This window comes from Hippopotamus amphibius, chromosome 17 (genome assembly GCF_030028045.1).
Source record: "Hippopotamus amphibius kiboko isolate mHipAmp2 chromosome 17, mHipAmp2.hap2, whole genome shotgun sequence".
Classification (NCBI taxonomy): Eukaryota; Metazoa; Chordata; class Mammalia; order Artiodactyla; family Hippopotamidae; genus Hippopotamus; species Hippopotamus amphibius.
Genome location: NC_080202.1, coordinates 46,145,752 through 46,164,437, shown reverse-complemented (window position 1 = coordinate 46,164,437; position 18,686 = coordinate 46,145,752). Strand labels below are relative to the sequence as shown.

The following is an 18,686-nucleotide window of genomic DNA, read 5'->3' as shown; positions in this document are numbered from 1 at the left end:
CCTTCCTACCAAGACAGGTTGGCAGCAAGGGCTGGTGACAGCACTGCTGCCTGCTGTTTATATCCACAAGATATGAGCCAGAGGAGGAAAAATAGCAGAACTGGACAGGTGAATGCCAAGGAGGTCACCAAAAGGGTGCTGCTGGGCTGGGCCTCAAACAGAGCTTGGTACAGGCTTGCCTCTTTTCTATACTGAATGAGTCAGATGGGAGGTAGGGCTTGTGCTGATAAAATTTTCCAGAACTCAAGATGCAGCATTTGAATCAAATATTAGTTAGGCCATAAGGAAGACACGGACATGTGTGCAATATTTGAGGGGTCTTGGGTCCTGGGATGCTAGGCTTCCTAGAGTATTAGTCAGCTTGTTGATGCTTTCTGCTTTCTGTTGATGATTCTCCACATGGAGAATGACAGCTTGTTGATGCTTTCTGCTTGGAATATATGCCTTCAGGGCTGGTGGCATGTTGAAAATCATCTAATCTAATACCGTTTGTTTTACAAAGAAGCAAAAAGGGAGGTCCTGAGAGGTGAAGTGACTTTCCCAAGATCACACAACTAGTTTAGTGGCATTGGTGGGATCTAGCCCTGAGGGCTTCTGTCTCCTGGCCAGTGATTCTTCACTGTATCCGTAGAGACCAAGGGCCCTCTCTCATCTGAACCTGAGGCGGGTTGGGGTGTGGGGGGGTGGTGGTGATGGGCATTCCTAGTGCAGGAAGTGATTTGCACGAAGGTAAGGAGGTAGGAAGCCAACATTCACTGAGCGTCCTCTATCTATGGTTATTTCATATATGTTATCTCATTTAATCCTAACAACTCCTGAGGTAAGTGTCATGCCCATATTTGGGAGCACGGGGGAAAGGAAGCAGCTGTTGGGGGTCTCCAGGGCTTGGCTGATGTGGCTGGGTTACACCTGTTAGGTAGAAGGGATCAATGATAAGTTCTCGAATAGGGATGTGACAAAGACTCAGACAGTCACTGGACCTTAGAGAGAAAACCACAGAGATGAAGGGACGTGGCTGAGGTCACACAGCCAGTGGAGCGGTAAAAGTGGCTTTAGACCTGAGGTCTCCGGCCTGCTATCCGCATGCTTCCCCCACCACATCCACTGTTACACAATAATAATGTTCCTTGTTTTACTCCCCCTGCCCTCAGGGTGTTTTCCAGGGGCCGGGTGTTAATTTTAGATAATAAATACACAAAAGACAGGACTCTCTCCTTTTTATGCAGTGTTCAGCATAAAACACGGCTACCTAATTATCCCAGCTGGAGATGATAACCAGACATGATCTGGCTTCACCTACAGGCTGAAGGAGGGTCAGTGAAAGGGCATGGCCAGTGGTCAACACCTTTGAATTTTGTCCAAGGAGATCCACTTGTTCAAGGCAAAACCCTTCCTATCTTTCGGCCGTGCCCCCCATGCCATCGGATCAGCAAGTCCTCAGAGTAGAGAGTACACTTAGGGTCTCACCATGCCATGAACACCACTACCATGCAAATCCAAGCCCCTGCCATCTGCTGCCTGGATGATTGTAATGCTTCCTAACTGGTCTCTTTCTGGTCTTGCTCCCCTGCTGTCCGCCCTCCTTGCAGTGGCCAGGGTGACCTTTTTCTGCTCACAGTCTGCCAGTGGCTTCCCACCACATGGAGAATGACAGCCACACCGCCTACCATGGCTACCGCTTTCCGGGATTATAGTCCCTGACTGCGTTTCCAACCACCTCTCCACCTCTCTCCTCTTCCTGCTCTCTTCCTGCTGTTTCTTTAAGAGGCTGAGGTCCATCTAGTTGTTGTGGGTTCTTTCTGGAATACTTGTCCCCTAGGTCTTCTCATGACTCACTCCTTCATATCATTTTGAAATGTCACTCAGAGAGGCCTTTCTTGACCACTTTCTCTAAAGGAGACATCCTCCCCTCACTGATGCTTTGCGCTGCTTTATTTTCTTAATGCGTTTGCCACTGTTGGAAATTGTACTTTTTTGTTGTGTATATTTTTGGTTTTCTGTTGAGCATGTTTGATTTTCACTAGAATCTAAGCTCCACAAGCCTTGGGGGTTGTTTAGTTCATCAGTGTGTCTCCACTGCTTAACAGAGTGTTGGACACAGGTAGGTTCTCAAAGAATATTTGTTGAGTAAATGAGTGGATGAGTAAATGCCAACACTATTGATATATGTTAGTATAAAAGTATAAAAGTAAAGTAACCACTTTTCTGTAATCTGTAGGTGGATTAACCATTGCAAAATGTTCATTCTAGGCTGGCTTTTTTCAATCATGCAAAGTATTTCAGAGCAACGTTCCTTAAAATCATGTCATATATGCTAGGGAAATGCAAATCCATTTTGTATTATTAGCTTCTTAGGGCTGCTGTAACAGGGTGGATTAAAACAACAGAAATGTATTCTCTCGGGAGGCTAGAAATCTGAAAGCAGGGTGTCAGCAGGGCCATGCTCCCTCTGAGACGCTGCATGGACTCCTTCCTCGTATCTTCCTAGCTTCAGGTGGTAGCTGGCAACTCTTGGTGTTCCTTGTCTTCCAGCTGCACCACTCCAATCTCTGTCTCTGCTTCACATGGCGGCATTCTCTCTGTCTGTCTGTCTGCATGTGGTGTTTTCCTCTTATAAGGATGTCAGTCATATTGGATTAGCACCCACCCTAATGACCTCATCTTGATTACATCTGCAAAGACCCTATTTCCTAATAAGGTCATAGTCATAGGTACTGGGGATTAGGACTTCAACGTGTCTTTCTGGGGAACACAGTTTAACCCATAACACATTTTAATATTGGTTGAGGCAAAGTGTACACAAATGCCTTCTGATGTTAAGTACCATATTTAATTGGCTCTGATGCACTTTGAAAAAAAATTGAAAATCTCTGAAATCATGATGCCTCCTGTATGATAGTTTGGACTCCCTACTGCTTTAGGCGACGCTTACTAGAGCTTTCTACTCAGAGCACAGTGGTCTGTGTTACCTTGAACCCCACCTTCCTGTCTTCTTCCCCTTCCTTGGATTATTGAGCAGCTGTACATGTAAATGAAAGGACAAAAATAAAATAAACTTTCTTAACAACTTGCTCTAGAGAAACCACTTGTTGCATCCATAGTGCATGCAGTTAGCATATGTTTTGTTCTTGGATGACTCACTCAGCCAGGTGACTGCAGTGAAAGATCAGGTGGCGCCTGAGTCACCCAGTGTCCCTGTGGACCTACTTGGGAAGTCACCAGTCAAAGGTCAGTGACGGGGCTGGAGACCCAGCAGAAATCCTCCCTGCAGACAGTAAGAGAGATGTCCGTAGCATTTGCAGTGTGGATCGTCCTGCCTTCGCACTGGACACCTCTCCCTCTGATTGAGCCCTCTCCCTGTGTCCCGTGGCCTCACCAGGGTGGCCCGTTCCTGTGTTCTGACATCCTGTCTCATTGGACAGCATATCCTCAAAATAGCTCTCATTGACGCATTATAACTTCCACTGGTTCCAACTCCCTTCCTTGTTCCCCCTTTTTTCTCCATTTTTCCACCCTTTGTCTCTCTTCTGGTTCTGTGAATTGGGCTGAGGTGTCAAACCACAGCCTTCTACTTCGACTTTCCAGGCAGAATTCTTGGCTGGTCTTGTCTATGTTTTCTAATTGGCCTTCTCTTCTTGGCCATCCCTCCTAGATTGGAGTTTTGATCACCTGCCTTCAACTGCTTGGGACTCAGGATAAGAACAACAACAACAAAAGCTGCAGCCTTTATTGAGAACTTTCTGTCTTGCCAGCTGTTGTGCTCAGAGTGTGACCGGGATTGGTTCATTTGCAACTACCCTGGGAGGACCAGGGCCAGTCCACTTTGTTGCCTTGCTCTGGCTAAACTGTGGGAGGAAATGAGTGGTAGGGTTGTTAATTTGTTTCAATGACAAAGTTCTGATGAGGATCCCTGATTCTCCAGCAGGGCTGAGCCTGGGCCTCTGAGGCTGAGCAGGAACATAGGCCTTGTGAATGACTGGAAGCAGAGGCCCAAACTCCTTCCGCACGTTCAAGGGAGGGGTGACCTCGGAGCCTTGGCTCATTGAATCAGCACGGCCCAGGCGCAGAGACTTCTGATGAGTCATTCGCTCTCAGCCACTGCATTCCAGGGAACCTGCCCTTGGTCGCAGGTCTTGGTGGGGGGCATCCTGGGGAGGGGGGTGAGTGGCAATCATTGGTTCTCATGAAATCAACCTGTGATTCACTAAAAAGAGGAGATGAGGGCAACTGGGTAACCATGACTCCCCAGGCGTGACTTCCTAAAGAACAGGCCCCCAGCAGCTCATCACATCCTCTGGGGTCAGGGACCCCACGTTCACTCGGAGGGGGGCCTGCTCATGTTTATTTCACATCTGGCAAGGCTTTCTTTTGTGGCTAAGAGTCAAGGACTCATGGGGAAATGCTAATTTGAGAATGAATGGATGGCTAAATGGATAGACTGGGAAAAGCTTTCAAAAATGATTTGACAGTGCCCACACCTCCCACGTCCCTCTTCACTTTTCTAACTCTTCCCACAGTCTCGTGCTTTTCCTCTCCCTACTGAAATCCATGGCTCGTATGTCCAGAATTACTCCCCTGGATGCTGATTCTCATGGAAACTTCAAAAAGAGATGCCTAAAATAGTGCAGGTTATGCTTCTCTCTGAACTCTTCCAGTAAGGCAGTAAAGGCGGGCTGAGCTCAGATCTGTCTGAGAAAAGAACAATTGTGAGTTAAGAGATGTCCAGGCAGCCCTTGCAGGGAGAGGCCTCCTGGACGCATTGCTGGTTCTGAACATTCAGGCATTCTGGATCTGGCAGTTCTGGGAAGACTGGCTACTTTTCTTCCGTTAGAGAGAGTGCCTGGCTGACGGCTTCCCCAGCACAGAGGTGGCCTTGGTGCTTTAGTGCCAGGCCTGGAACCACTGCCGTAATATCCACCTTGCATTCCTTGTATCACACACTTAGGTTGGAGTCAGTCAGAGGCTGGAGCCCCAGAGGTTACTCATGGGCTTACAGTGGCATATGACTTACAGAATTTTAGGGTTAGGAAAAGGCTTTGAAGTTAGATAGACTCAAGGCTCTAAGGAAATGTGGGGCTTCCAGGAGCCGCTTCAAGGATTCCACATATAATCTAGTGTTTTGTGGTGAACAATGAAAATTTAAATTGTCCAAGGAACTCTTTCAACTCATTTGCGTGTTTTATATTGGAATTCTATGCATAATTTGGAGAAATGAACTCAGTTGCTTAAAAAAACAAGACAAAACTGATCTAGTCCAGTACCTCTCAATCTGCTCTAATATATACTTATCGGGCATCTCCTTTAAGTAAGGACTGAGGGTGGGCTGGGCAGGACCGGCCTCAAGGGGCTTAAAATCTATTGAGTGGCAGTGCTGTTAAGGTAGGTACATAAATAATTATAAGAAGTTGGGAATATTGGAGTTGAAGAAACTGAGGTTGAGAGGAATTAAATGACTCATCCAAGGCTATATTATTAGTGGGTGACTCAATTAGGACCAGAGTCTACTGACTGTATGTGTACCTTTTCTGTTAGGTCACTCTGCCCTGAGATGGATACTGTAAAAAGTATAATTCTCATACAACTATAAAATGAACATATGTCAAAGATTTCATTCAACTTAATGAGAGAACTGGTTCAAAAGAGAATTCAAGGAAGAGTTTTAGTTGGTCCGTCAAAGGAATGCTGAAATCAGTTACCTGGTTTCAAAATTGGTTAATGTTCTACAAGGCAATAAACCTTAACCTTGGGGGGTTACCTATTCTACTGGACAGAAGTCATTTGCATTGCTGTTGGATGAGAATGATATATATATTGTTCTCATCGAGAATTATTTCCATTGTTGTTGGTTTTCTACAGGTCGACCTCTACTCTTACAGAATTGTAAGATATCCTACTCAATAGACGTCAAGCAAAGATACACATCCCTGGAAAACCAGATGGGTCTACTAGTCAACCCCTTGCATTACCTTGCAAGGACACTCAGTACTCCCTTTGCCTATTTCCACATTTTGGACAATTTTTCTTAATAATATTGTGTGTGTGTGTGTGTGTGTGTGTGTACATGCACATTTTCTAGGTATTTTTCCCCCAAATGTTGAAAGGGAGTTCAGCCACACTGGTATAAAATGGACTGAGACACTCAGCTCTGTAAGAAGTTTCAGGGACACTGGGAAAATAGGCCCCAAAAGGGGATGATGTACCCCCAAGTATGTTTGCTGTCTTATGAATTGGGGGCAAGGGACCACTTCAGAAAACTGGATAAAGGAATTGTCGGGATAACTGGGTCATAGTAGGAATGGGTCTCCCTCGTTCTGCTCTTTGAGGTCATCCCTTGGGATCTGCGGGGGGTTGATTTTAGGCTCCCCCGACAACCAAAATCTGAGGATGCTCGAGTCCCTTATAAAAATAGAGTTTGCATAAAGCCTACACACATCCTCCTGTATTCTCTAAGTCATCTTTAGATTCCTTACAGTACAATGTGAATGCTAGGTAAATAGCTGTAAATCTAACATAAATGCTATGTAAATAGTTGCTGGCATGGGGCAAATTCAAGTTTTGCTTTTTGGAACTTTCTGGAATTTTTTTTCTGAATATTTTCAACCCGTGGTTGTTTGAATCTGTGGGTGTGGAACCCACGGATATAGAGGGCTGAGTGTACTGGAAAAGGCCTTTCTGGGGGCACTGGAGGAAGAGAAGGTTTACCACTGAGGCCAGGAAGGATAAGCTGGGGGAAGCAGGGAGAATGGGGGCTTCTGTCCAGGCAAATGTCTGGGGTTTGCTTCCTGCCTGGGCTTCTCAGGGCTCTTTTCATCCCTCTGGTTGTCTCTGCTCCTCCCTCCAGCCTTTTCTCTGTCCTTTGACAGTACGAAGACTGTTCACATTCGAGTGGCATTTTGAACCAGTGCTTCTCCTTTACCTCACTGAATTCTTTGCACAAATCCTGTGAGATAGATATTAGCACTTCATGGAGGTTAACTCAGTTGACCAAGGTTATGACACACCTAGTAAGAAGAGCATTCAGAATTCAAATACAAAGCCCTCCAACTCCAAAATTCCATGTTCTTCCAGCTAATATCAGTCAACTTTTCTAATATTTCTGCTGTTCTCCCTAAAAGCATTCTATATACTTGGATCCCAAGATACATGTATTGGGAAGCTTGAGAAAATTTCAGAAGATTTGCTTTCCCCTGGCAGGCCAGCAGGACACTGCCGTGGCAGTCACCCCCAACGCTCATATTTAGGCTGTGTGTTAGTGTAAGTGCTTCTGGGCTCTGAATTCCCTGTGTAGTGGCTGTGACTGTCACTAGAATAGTTGGAGGGAGGGCACATTGCCATGGCTCTGGGCCTCAGAGTTTCATTTGTACAATGAAGGTGTCAAAATCATTATTTATTTATTTAATTATCATTTTTTTGTGGAGGGGGCTTCGTTGCTACACTCGGGCTTTCTCTAGTTGCAGTGAGCGGGGGCTACTCCTCATTGTGGTGCACTGGCTTCTCGTTGCGGTGGCTTCTCTTGTTGCGGAGCATGGGCTCTAGGCACTCAAGCTTCATTAGTTGCAGCACGTGGGAGCAGTAGTTGTGGCACATAGGCTCTAGAACGCAGGCTCAGTAGTTGTGGCGCACAGGCTTAGTTGTTCCAAGGCATGTGGGATCTTCCTGGCCCAGGGATCGAACCCATGTTCCCTGCATTGGCAGGCAGATTCCTAACCACTACGCCACCAGGGAAGCCCCAAATCAGTTGTGAATTAAAGCCTTTCAGTCAGTTATGATCTGACACTTGCTCCATCACAGTGGCCTTGTCAATTGAGGGCTGTGGTACGTTTCTCCCCACCTTCCTCACTCTCATTCTCCCTTACCAAACAGCTTGTGTTTGGTAAATGTCTATGGGATGGTTAAGGTGTATTTGCGTGCACCTGTGAGCCGTAAACCTGGGCATTTGGGAAAGCTGGGAAAGGATGGGGGCAGGCCAGATTGCTTGACTTGCTTCATCAAGTCAAATCAGATGCTAATGCCTCTGTCTCTCTGTTGCAGGGCCCAACATCTGTGCCACACGAGGCGTGAGCTCCTGCCAGCAATGTCTGGCTGTGAGTCCCATGTGTGCCTGGTGCTCAGATGAGGTAAGGAGCCGATATCTGACTTTACTTCTTCCCCGGACTTAGCTGCTTTTGTGTAGGGACAGATCCGTAGGAATAGCTCCTTCTTCCTGAGTATACAAGTCCCTTGTCCCTTCTGAGCAAAACTAGGGAGAAGCCTTCCCATTGATGGATGTCAGAGGGAGCTGTCAGAGGCTCTTGCTGGGGATGCCATCCAGAGGGGGCCGCGTGGCCCCAGCCTCAGGCAGGTTGGTGAGGCCTGCTGCCCTCCCTGTAGCCGTTGCCACCCTTTACCACACTCTGCTTGTTTTTTGTTGGGGCGCAACACCCCAGGAAAGCAGGGCCTCAGGTCTCCAAAAGGGAGGCACCGGAGGGTTATAGGTACAGAGGGGATGCTGGCTTATGAGCCCTCCAGAATTTTTAAGAGGCAGATAAGAGAGGGGTCTTGCACGCGTGTTGGGGGCTGTTGTGTCAGAGGATCTTTTCTCTTCCCTTTTCCTGTCTGATGTTTGGACCCCCATGGCTTTACATCTCCCCCTTTCTTTCTCCTCTTCCTGTCCTTCCTTCCTTCTGTTGGGAAGGTCAGTGAAAGAAGGAGCGGGGCCAATTTGGTGAGGCTGAGAGGGTGACAGGAAAGGGTCAGCTGTGTCTAGGCAGAGGATTTGTTGTGTCTGGGGCCCTAGGGAATGAGTGTGTCTGGGGGATGGCTATGTTTGTGGCTGGGATGCGAATTTGGAGCTGGCAGGAGCTGGGGGCTGAGTGTGGCTGGAGAGGGTCCAGTGATTACAGAGTCTGAGGCTGAGTCATGGGCCTGGTCTCCGGCAGGTGGTTACCTGAACTCCTGGCCTGGCTGCCTGTCAGCCACCTGAGGCGCCCTCTCTGTCATGACAGCCTGTCACTGCCCTCTGCAGCTCTATGACCGCTCTAAACAGGCCCTTGTTCTCTCTGCTTCTCTTCCCAATCTGCTGAGTTTCCTAAAAAGGCAACCTCCCTGGCAGGCTGCTGGGGGTTGGGGCGCAGGGAGTGGGAGCTGACAGGCTGTGTTTATCTCTCAATGAGAAGACAGCCAGAACGGCAGAGGCCAGCCCAGCACACTGCTTTGGCCTCTGTGCAGCTCGGCACGAGAACTGCTTCCAGAGACAGCTGCCCAACATCTGGGCCACATTGACTTCATTTAGCAAATGAAACATTCCCTGGGGCTGAGAGTGTGGGGAGGGGGGAGTTGAGTGAGTCCTTCCCCTCCACCCCTGCAGGTTCTCCACCCCTCTGGGCTGAACTGGCTGCTCAAGTGTGATGTGGCCTCCTCCCTTCTCATCTGCCGTATCCTCCTTCCCTTGGTCACCATCATGATATTAATAAGCTCCTTTACAAGGAAGTTGGAATTCTGCAGCTAAATCCTTGAGGAAGGGAGAGCTGGATGGGGAGGGTGCCTCATTGGATAGGATGACCTGCAGCTGGTTGGAGCAGAGGTCCTAGTATCACTCAAAGGGTGCTCTCACCTCTTCCTTACCCCGTTTTCAACCCAAAGCAAGGCAAAATAGAGAAACTGTAGTTCCGAGGAGTCTGGGGAAAAAGAAAATGAATTCTTGGAATGTCTGTCATCTCTCTTGATCTGCATAGAGACAAGCCAGGTAACTGAGGTATGCTGAGGCCTGACAAGACAAAGCCCCTTAGGTCATGTGACCAGATTTTGGCGATAAATGTAGAATATTTATTGATGGCCATGTGAATTTTGTCCCATGGAGCAGACCAAAGTGGGAGGAGGGAAGAAGGAAGGTGGGAAAGATACAGGGTAGGATCAAAGCATAATGTAGGAGTAGCCTAGGGATGGGGGATGGAGTCAGAGGGAGGATGGATGTATCTAGGACCAAAGAAAACTAATGAGAGGAGGTAGATGGTCCAATAAGATATTTTTTTGGGAGGATGGAATTTAAACAGGAAAGTGTTTTTCTATTTGTTTAGTTTTGTTTTTTTGAGTGACAGATTTATTGCTACGGATTGAATCAGTGGAGACAAGAGCTAGGGAGTGGGAGGAAGACACAGGAAGTTGGTGAAGCATCCTCCTTGGCCTTCACTGAGTTCTCAGCACCCTGGGAAAGCGGGGAAGGCCAAAGGCTTAGGGAATGACTACAACTGTCTCTCTAGGAGGAGAGGAAGGATAGCAGAGGAGACCAGCGTGGGGTAACATTTGTCAGTCAGGGAGGAATGGGAGATGGGAATCCCAGACTGTAACTTGAACAGGACTGCTGTTTTTTTTCCTGAGGGCTTCCTCTGCACTGACCAAGTTTAACTGCTGAAAGTGTCTTGGCTATTGATTTTAAAAACCAAGAGTGAACCATCTAGGCCATTTTGCATGTGATTTGTTGAATAATTGACCCTGGAGAGCCCTCTGCTTCTGCCTCTCCTACCTTGGCTGTTACAGGCCGGTGTGGCAGTGCTTGGAAAAACAACTGGTTGGGCTCAGCTTTCCCTGGTCCTGGAGGACAGCAGCTCTGGGTGTGGATAGCAAGTCCTTGGCTGGGTAATAGGAAAACATAGCCAACGTGGATGAGTGCAGAGTTTTGGCCTCATCTGCACGGGGTGTGTTCTCGGGGGCTGGATACTGATACGGGTTGGGGTGGTGTACTGTCTCTGGACTGTGAATCTAGCAGAGAGGCGAGCCTCACACAGAGGCTCAACTTGTGGTCTTGGCCTCAGTGACATCATGTTGGGATCTAGAACCTTCCAGATTTGCCTGCTGGTAAGAATCACCCAGGGTGCTTGTTAAATATAAAGGCTTCCAGGATGGACCTTGAGCCTATTGCATCACAATGGGTTGTTAGGATATCAAGTTTGGCAAATACTGCTAACTGAAGGGGCTGATCATTGGGGTCATGATGGGTGGAGCTGGAGTTAAGGTTGCTAGAGAAAATACAGGACACCCCAGTTAAATCTGAATCCAACAACAAATACTTTTACTATAAGTGTGTCCCAGATATTTACCAAATTTGGCAACCCTAAGGTGGAGAGAAATACTAGGAATTCTTCTACAGTCCTGAGTGCACATCAGAAGGTGGACTTTGGTCACACTCAGCCTGACATCCATGGATGAAAGGAGAAGAATGGGTTTGGGTCTTGTAAAGAAGAAGACTCCATTAGTACCTTCTTCTAATTTTCTTCTCTGCATCTGTGTGTGTGTATGTGTGGCGGGGGAGGTTTAGGCCGCTATTTAATTCCTTTCTAGTCACTAATATAATTTCATTCTCACTTCTCTGCTGCTTTTTCTTTCTTCCAATTTTTTTTCTTAATCTGGAGGGCAAACTTTCATCTCGAGTATGTTGCCTCAATGTGTTATTGTAAAAAAAAAAAGTATAATATTAAAAGTGCTCCTCCCTCTATAAACAGTGGGGTGTGAATATCAATAACCATAAACTAAAATGCTTTCCTTTTCCTCTCCTTTCCATCCCCTCCACACCTCTCTCTCTGTATGTGCAAGTGATTTCTTGTCCTCACCAGATGTCAATCAAGAGAACAACGTTAATTTATTCGGATTGGAGGCATTTGTTAACCCTCTGGGGGAAACAAAGTACCAAGACATATTGTTCCTTGCCCTCCAAGAAAAGAGTATGAGATAATAGTAGTAGTTAGAACGGTAATAGTAGAAAAGGGTCATCTGTTTGAATTTATCTATTTATATCAGATCAAAAGGATTTGAGTATATTTGACTTATGTTGACATTGTTATATTTTGAAAGCATTTCCTGTTCACAGTTTTATTTTATCCCCTGACCAACCCTGTGAAATAAGTAGAATAATGACAGCTATTCATGCTGTACTTTCCCAGTTTCTAAAATGGGATTAATGGAGAATGGGGCTAATAGTGTGTCACTCTCCCAGGAGAGGGTGGGAATTCAGCTCACACAGCATGTGGGCTGGAGCCTCCCACCTCGTGCTCCAGCTCTTCCCCTGGGTCTTGGTTACTTTTGCCCTTTTTTGTGTAACATCTGGTTTCACTGGGAACTGGAACTTGAACACTCCTCCCCCGCTGCTTCCAGCTTTCTCTCAGAGTAACCTGGACACACTCCTTCTACCTTCTCAGCCTGGGTTATTAAGAAAGGGAATGCAGCCCAAGTGTGCTGAGGTCACTGCCTTGGTGTCCTTCTGGGACAGCAGCCTCTCAGGGAGAGCATGCCTGAGGAGCAGGCCTGTTATATTCCTGACCCCTGATGTCAGCGACCACAGAGGGAGGGAAGGAGACAGTTTTTGTTTCTTAGTGTTTAGATTTCTTAGGAAATTTATAACAGACCATAAGCACTGTCAGCAAGGCTTGGCACTTCAAACTTTCTTCTAATAAACACTGCCACGTTAGGAAATAGGGGTCAGGAAACCCCCTCCAAAACATTCTCTCCCTTCACTGATGCAGCTTGAAGATACACGATGGCCTTGCTGTTCTCATTGTTTCCTGGTCTCCCCCTTCCCTCTCTCCTCCAGCATCTGTCTTAGTCCTGGAAAGGATCAGGAACTCAGGGCATCTTGGTCCATCCAATGATCGCCTTTTTTGGAAGGCTTTCTCCCTGAGGCTTTGTGGGCAGCTGGAATCAGAGATGCAGTAGGGCGTTTCTGAGCAAGAAAGAGACTGCTTCCTGACGGAGAAGGGTTGGGAGAGATGGACAGAAGCAGTGAGAATTGGGGTACAAAACTGCTAAGTATTCGTGAGTTCTCCTCTCTGCCACTCTGTCCCCAACCACAGCTGGGTGAAGGGAGGGAATTTTCATCTCTCTGAGATTTGGGGGAGCTATGATGTCCTGTTGGGATCTTTTGAGCCAGGAAGGTTGAGTCTCATGCACCGTTTCCCAATGCTGATGCTGTTTCTCTGCCTCAGACTCACAAAGCTGAGAGAGGAAGAAGGAAGCTGCTGCCTTCTGGAAGCTCTTTCTGCATTTTGCCTGGGCCAGGGTGGTCCCCGTGCCATTTGTCTTAGTCCATTCAGGCTGCTGTAACAAAAATACCACAGACACGGTGGCTAAGCAGCACACATTTATTTCTTACAGTTCTGGAGGCTAGAAAGTCCAAGATCAAGGTACCAGCAAATTCAGTGTCATAGATGGCCCTCTCCTCACTGTGTCCTCACATGGTGCAAGGGGCCAGGGAGCTCTCTGGGGCCTTTTTTAATAAAGGCACAATTCTATTCATGAGGGCTCCACCCCATGACCTATCACCTCCCAAGGCCCCACCTCCTGATACCACCACCTTGGAGGTTAGGGGTTAACGTAGAAATTCTGGGGGAGGGGACACACATATTCAGTCTGCAGCACTGTTGGCGTTATTCAGGGTCCTATCCACGTGGAGAAGCCCTTCTGCCTATCAGAGAAGCGCTGAACAGGAGAAGGAGAGGGACTTTGAGCAGCAGGAGCCTGGGGTTTAGGCTACAGGGTCCGGATTTTTTTTTTTTTTAATATTTATTTATTTGGCTGCACCTGTCTTCGTTGTGGCACATGGGATATTTTAACTGTGACATGCGGGACCTAGTTCCCTGACCAGGGATCGAACCTGGGCCCCCTGCATTGGGAGCACAGAGCCTTAACTACTGGACCACCAGGGAAGTCCTGGAGTCCGGATTTTTTGAGAAAGGATGGCTCCTTGTGGCCCAGTCCCTCTCCTGGAAACATGGCTTCCAGTCACGTGAGGGGCTGAGGAGGCAGAACGTTATCTATCCTTCCCACACCTCCCGTATCCCCATTTTGCATCCTGGGGCATCCTTGGGTGTGGCTCTTCCTGGGACTATCTCTTGCACACTCCTGTCTTGATTCCCACTCTACACAGAATGTAATACAACTTATCATTTTATGAGGATAATTAGAGTCAGACAATCCAGTCAGCATCTCACTTCTGCCACTTCTTAGGTCTGTAGCTTTGGGCAAATTACTTAATTTCTCCAATCCTTTGATTTCTTACGTGTAAGATTGGGTTCCTCATTTGTGAAACCTCCAAGGCTCAGGCTCATAATTTGTAAAATAATACCAGTTCCGGCATTACAGAACTGTAATCAGGAGGGTTGCAGTAATCCATGTGAAATGCTTCTTCTGGTGCCTGACATGCAGTAAGTACTCCATAAATGTGAACACTAGTTGTTCTGGGATATTGGTGTGGGTTATTTAGCTGACTTCTGGAAGTGGTTGTGAGAGGGGGTGGGTAGGGATGTGGGGGATTGTGGGGTTGAAGGCCTAGATATTGTGAAATAGGTCCAAGGAGGGGTTTTCTAGCTTTGCAGGCAGCTCCCCCAGCCTGGCAAGAAGCCCTTGTGGGCTTGCGCCCCCACAGTGCTGGCTAAGTTTGCTGACTGTCAGAGCAGAAAGGGACTGAAAATGCCATGTCATCTAACCTCTTTTAACAGAGGTTAACAGATAAGGAAACTGAGGCTCAGTGGAGTGAAATGACATCTGAGGTCACAGGTTAGTTAGTGGCAGACCTAGGATTGAACCCATTTCCTGATTTCCAGTGTTCATTCCAATGCGGCATGTCCCCAGTTCAATACTCAGGTGGAAACACACACACTGAGCTCCAGAGGGCTGTGGGATGCACGCCAGGGTGTTTGGAAGGGCACTGAGTCTGCCCTTTGGCCAGTGTGAGGGAGGGAGACGAAAGTGATAGGACAGGCTCTGGTCAGTGGCCTGACATCATGGGATTTGCCTAAGCTTGTGAAGTTTATTCATAATTAATTTATCCAGGAACTATTTATAGAACATCTTACAACAATACCTAACATTTATTGAGCACTTACCCTATGACAGGCACTGTGCTATGTGTTTTACATGCACTGTCTTATATCATCCTGCAGAACACCCCTGTGAAAGTGGGGCTGCTATTATGTTCATGTTATGGATGAGGAAACAAGGCCTGGAGAGGTTAGGTGACTTGCCCTAGTAACCAGCTAGTAAGAGGCAACGCTGAGATGTAGTCTCAGCCAATCTGTGCTCTTAGCCCCTCCTCCCTGCTGCTTCCGCATATCCTCCCCTCATCACTTGATGGTCAGTCTTGGATTGTGTGATGGGGATAGAGGGGAAGGGAGACACACACAGTCCCTGATCTCATGGATCTCACACCCCAGCCAGTGTCATATCACAGTGGCTTCCAAACTGTTTCGACCCTGACCTACAGAAAGAAATACATTGTGTATCATTATTTATTGGGTATATATTATACCCTACTCCACAACATATAAACCTTTCCTGGGACTTCCCTGGTGATCAAGTGGGTAAGACTTTTCACTCCCAATGCAGGCAGCCCGGATTTGATCCCTGGTCAGGGAACTAGATACCACGTGCTGCAACTAAAGAAGCCCACATGCCGCAACTAAGACCTGGCGCAGCCAAAATAAATAAGTAAAATAAATAAAAAATAAACATTAAAAAAGAAGCATAAATAAAAAGATTTAAACCTAAAAACTTAAAAACAAACTTTCCCAAAACAATATTTACTTTTACTACTTATACACTTTGATGCTTTCTCTTCTACTATGTTGCATTTTGTTTAATAAATTGGTGGTTGAGACCTACTACATCGATTTTTGGGACCCACAGGTGGGTTGCATTTTACAGTCTGAAAAACACTGGTCCAACAGGCATCTTATTGTACTGCCCCTCTTCCTACCTACCAATCTGTGAACGGGGATTCACCTAACCTTTCGGATGCCTCAGTTTTCCCCTTCTGTACAACAGGCCTAGGGACTGTCTTAGGAAGGACCACACAGGCTCATTTGTGTTGGTTTAGCTCCAGAGTGCTGGGTAAGCCCTAGCCTGTTGGGAGGTGGCAGAGCCTGCAGGAAGCAGAGAGCCACCATCATTCTGATCATAGGGCTTCCTCTTGGGCTCCTGTCTTACAGGCTCTGCCTCTGGGCTCACCCCGCTGTAACCTGAAGGAGAATCTGCTGAAGGATAACTGCCCCTTGGATTTCATCGAGTTCCCCATCAGCGAGGCCACAATCCTGGAGGCCAGGCCCCTCAGTGACAAGGGCTCTGGAGACAGCTCCCAGGTCACTCAAGTCAGTCCCCAGAGGATTGCGCTCCGGCTACGGCCAGGTACGGATCCTGCAGAAGTAGCTCACGGTGGAATTGGGGTGGGAAGAGAAGGGTGTCGGGGGAAGTGTGGGCAGGAGAATGGAAGAAAATGAAAGGTTTGGGGACTTGAAGTCAGAAGATCTGAGTTTGAGTTTTGACTTTCCATATATTAGCTATTTGACCTTGGGCAAGTTACTTAACCCTTCTAATTTAGTAAGTACGCAAAAAATTTTTGTTTCTTCTTTCCCTCAGTGCCTGTTTTACCCAACATATAGCTTTCTATTGATGCTCGAGTGAGTATAAGATGAGAAAGCAATCTGTAAGCTCCTTTTCCATGTGAGATTGGGGCAGGGGTATGCATGGAGGCAGAGGAAGTAGAGGCAGGAGCCCTTGAGAGGGAGGAAGGATTAGGCTAAAAGAGGCTTTTTTGAAGCATTGATTTTGACTTTCCAAATAAATCAGGAATTTAAGAAAGTACCTTCTACATGTAAGGCGTGTGTTGGATTACTGTGGGATTCAGAGAAGGGTGGGACATAGTTCCTGCCTTTTACAGAGTCTGAAGTGTAGTAACTGCCAACACTTCTGACTTAGGGTGGTTAGACCTTTGGGACCCAGAGGATTAGACAGATGAAGATTTAGAGAGGGTGGAGACTTTTAGAATGGAAAAGAAGAGGTTAAAAATAGGAGGGTCAAGAGATTGGAAGAGGATAGAATTGCAAGGGGAGAGAAAAAGGGACCAGGGCTTTCAAGTTTGGTTTGATCAAAAAGTTACTTCAAGGGAAAAAAAAAATTTACTTCAAGGAATTCCCTGGCTGTCCAGTGGTTAAGACTTGGCGCTTTTCACTGCTGGGTCCTGGGTTCAATCCCTGGTCGGGGAATTAAGATCCTGCAAGACATGAGGCATGGCAAAAAAGTAAAGTACAGTACAGTACAGTACAGTAAAAAGTAAAGTAAAGTAAAAGTAAAGTAAAGTAGTAAAGTAAAGTAGTAAAGTAAAGTAGTAAAGTAAAGTAAAATAAAATATAAAACAGTTACTTCATCCCAATTGTGTCCAAATCTGCTTAAGTCTTAGATGGAGAAGAGGAGAGGAATTAAAATCCTTCTGCTTTGCAGATGATTCGAAGAATTTCTCCATCCAAGTTCGGCAGGTGGAGGATTACCCTGTGGACATCTACTACTTAATGGACCTGTCTTATTCCATGAAGGATGATCTGCGGAACATCCAGAACCTGGGTACCAAGCTGGCTTCTCAGATGCGTAAGCTCACCAGTAACCTGCGGATTGGCTTCGGGGCCTTTGTGGACAAGCCCGTTTCACCATACATGTACATCTCCCCACCAGAGGCGCTCAAAAACCCCTGCTATGAGTAAGTCTCTCCTCCAGAAGCCAAGGCAGCATCTCTCCCCATTGCCCCAGACAAGTCCAAGTCCTGCTTCCTATTTCTAGTCTAGGGTAGCTTTGTTGGCTGCCTTCTGGCCAAATCATATCTCCTCTCTACCAGGGTCTCCCTGTCTGGCAAGTGGGTCAAGCCATTGATCTGGAGTGTTGTATTGATAGAGTCCAAGGCTGTTTGGAGACCTAGAAAGGAAATTCATCTGCTTTTTGGTCTAGGCCACGAATACATAGTGGACAAGAGAGAATAGAAGGGAAATAGAGATCAAAAGTAGAGAGAATTTCATGGATAAGTAAATAGAGGCGTTATGATTTCAGAAGGGTTGATCCCAGCATTCTTGCCATCCTCATCATCCAGAATATGAGTCCTGCAGGGTTAAAATGCAAGGAATTAAGTCCTAGAGGAATAGGAAAGAGTGGAAATGATATTTTTTGAACCCTCTAATAGCATAAATTGACATGTCCCTCTGTTGAGACTTTGGCTTACAACTGAATGGCTTATTTATTTAATTGGTGGAGACTATGCAAATTCAGGGATTATAATTTAAAATGATGGTTACCGAGCCTGACAAGGTGTGAATTTATTTTTTAGATTTGAATGTTATATGATGTGCCCTTTTAACTTTCTGTCTGGGTTGAGAGTTTCCGCAGTAAAGATGTCAGCCATCAATTAAACGAATAAACCATTGGGCTGGGGACAGAAATGCTCCTGTTAGGCACAGATCTATCAATTTATTAATAGTTCAGGGACATGAAGTTATTGATGAACTTTTGCTTCGTTGTGGTGTTAATGTTACTTTAGAGAAGTGTTAAGTATAAGGTGAGAGCAACAGCAACTACAGCCTCACTCTGATTTAAGAGCTTTACCTGTGTTAACTTATTTAATAAGTTAACACAGTGACTCTTATGAGATATGTACTATCGTGTCCCCATTTTTTTTTTCCCCCATTTTTTTTTTATAGGCTAGGTATGGAGAAGCTTGCCTAGGGTCCCATGACTAGTAAGTCAAAGAGCTGGGATTTGAACCCAGGCAGTCTGGCTCCCCAGTTCACTTTCTTATCCCCTGAGCTAGCTGGGGGTTAGGTCAATGTGATGCCTAGGTAATTTGAAGGCTTTGGAGTCTAAACTGTCTGGGTAATGGTAGTTGTATAGACCTGGCCCGGGCA

At 46.5% G+C, this 18,686-nt stretch overlaps 2 protein-coding genes across 4 annotated transcripts in view; both read left to right on the top strand.

The window, feature by feature from the left end:
- The window catches only part of LOC130839970 (RAD52 motif-containing protein 1-like), a 371,059-nt gene that overhangs the window by 96,879 nt on the left and 255,494 nt on the right, over positions 1-18,686 (top strand). The gene's annotated exons all lie outside the window — the stretch shown is intronic.
- The window catches only part of ITGB3 (integrin subunit beta 3), a 51,094-nt gene that overhangs the window by 7,257 nt on the left and 25,151 nt on the right, over positions 1-18,686 (top strand). For both annotated transcript variants that reach the window (XM_057714883.1, XM_057714882.1), the window contains exons 2-4: positions 8,032-8,117; positions 15,954-16,149; positions 17,242-17,494. In XM_057714883.1, coding sequence (XP_057570866.1) covers positions 8,032-8,117; positions 15,954-16,149; positions 17,242-17,494 — 535 coding nt within the window. The remainder of the gene's footprint in view (positions 1-8,031; positions 8,118-15,953; positions 16,150-17,241; positions 17,495-18,686) is intronic.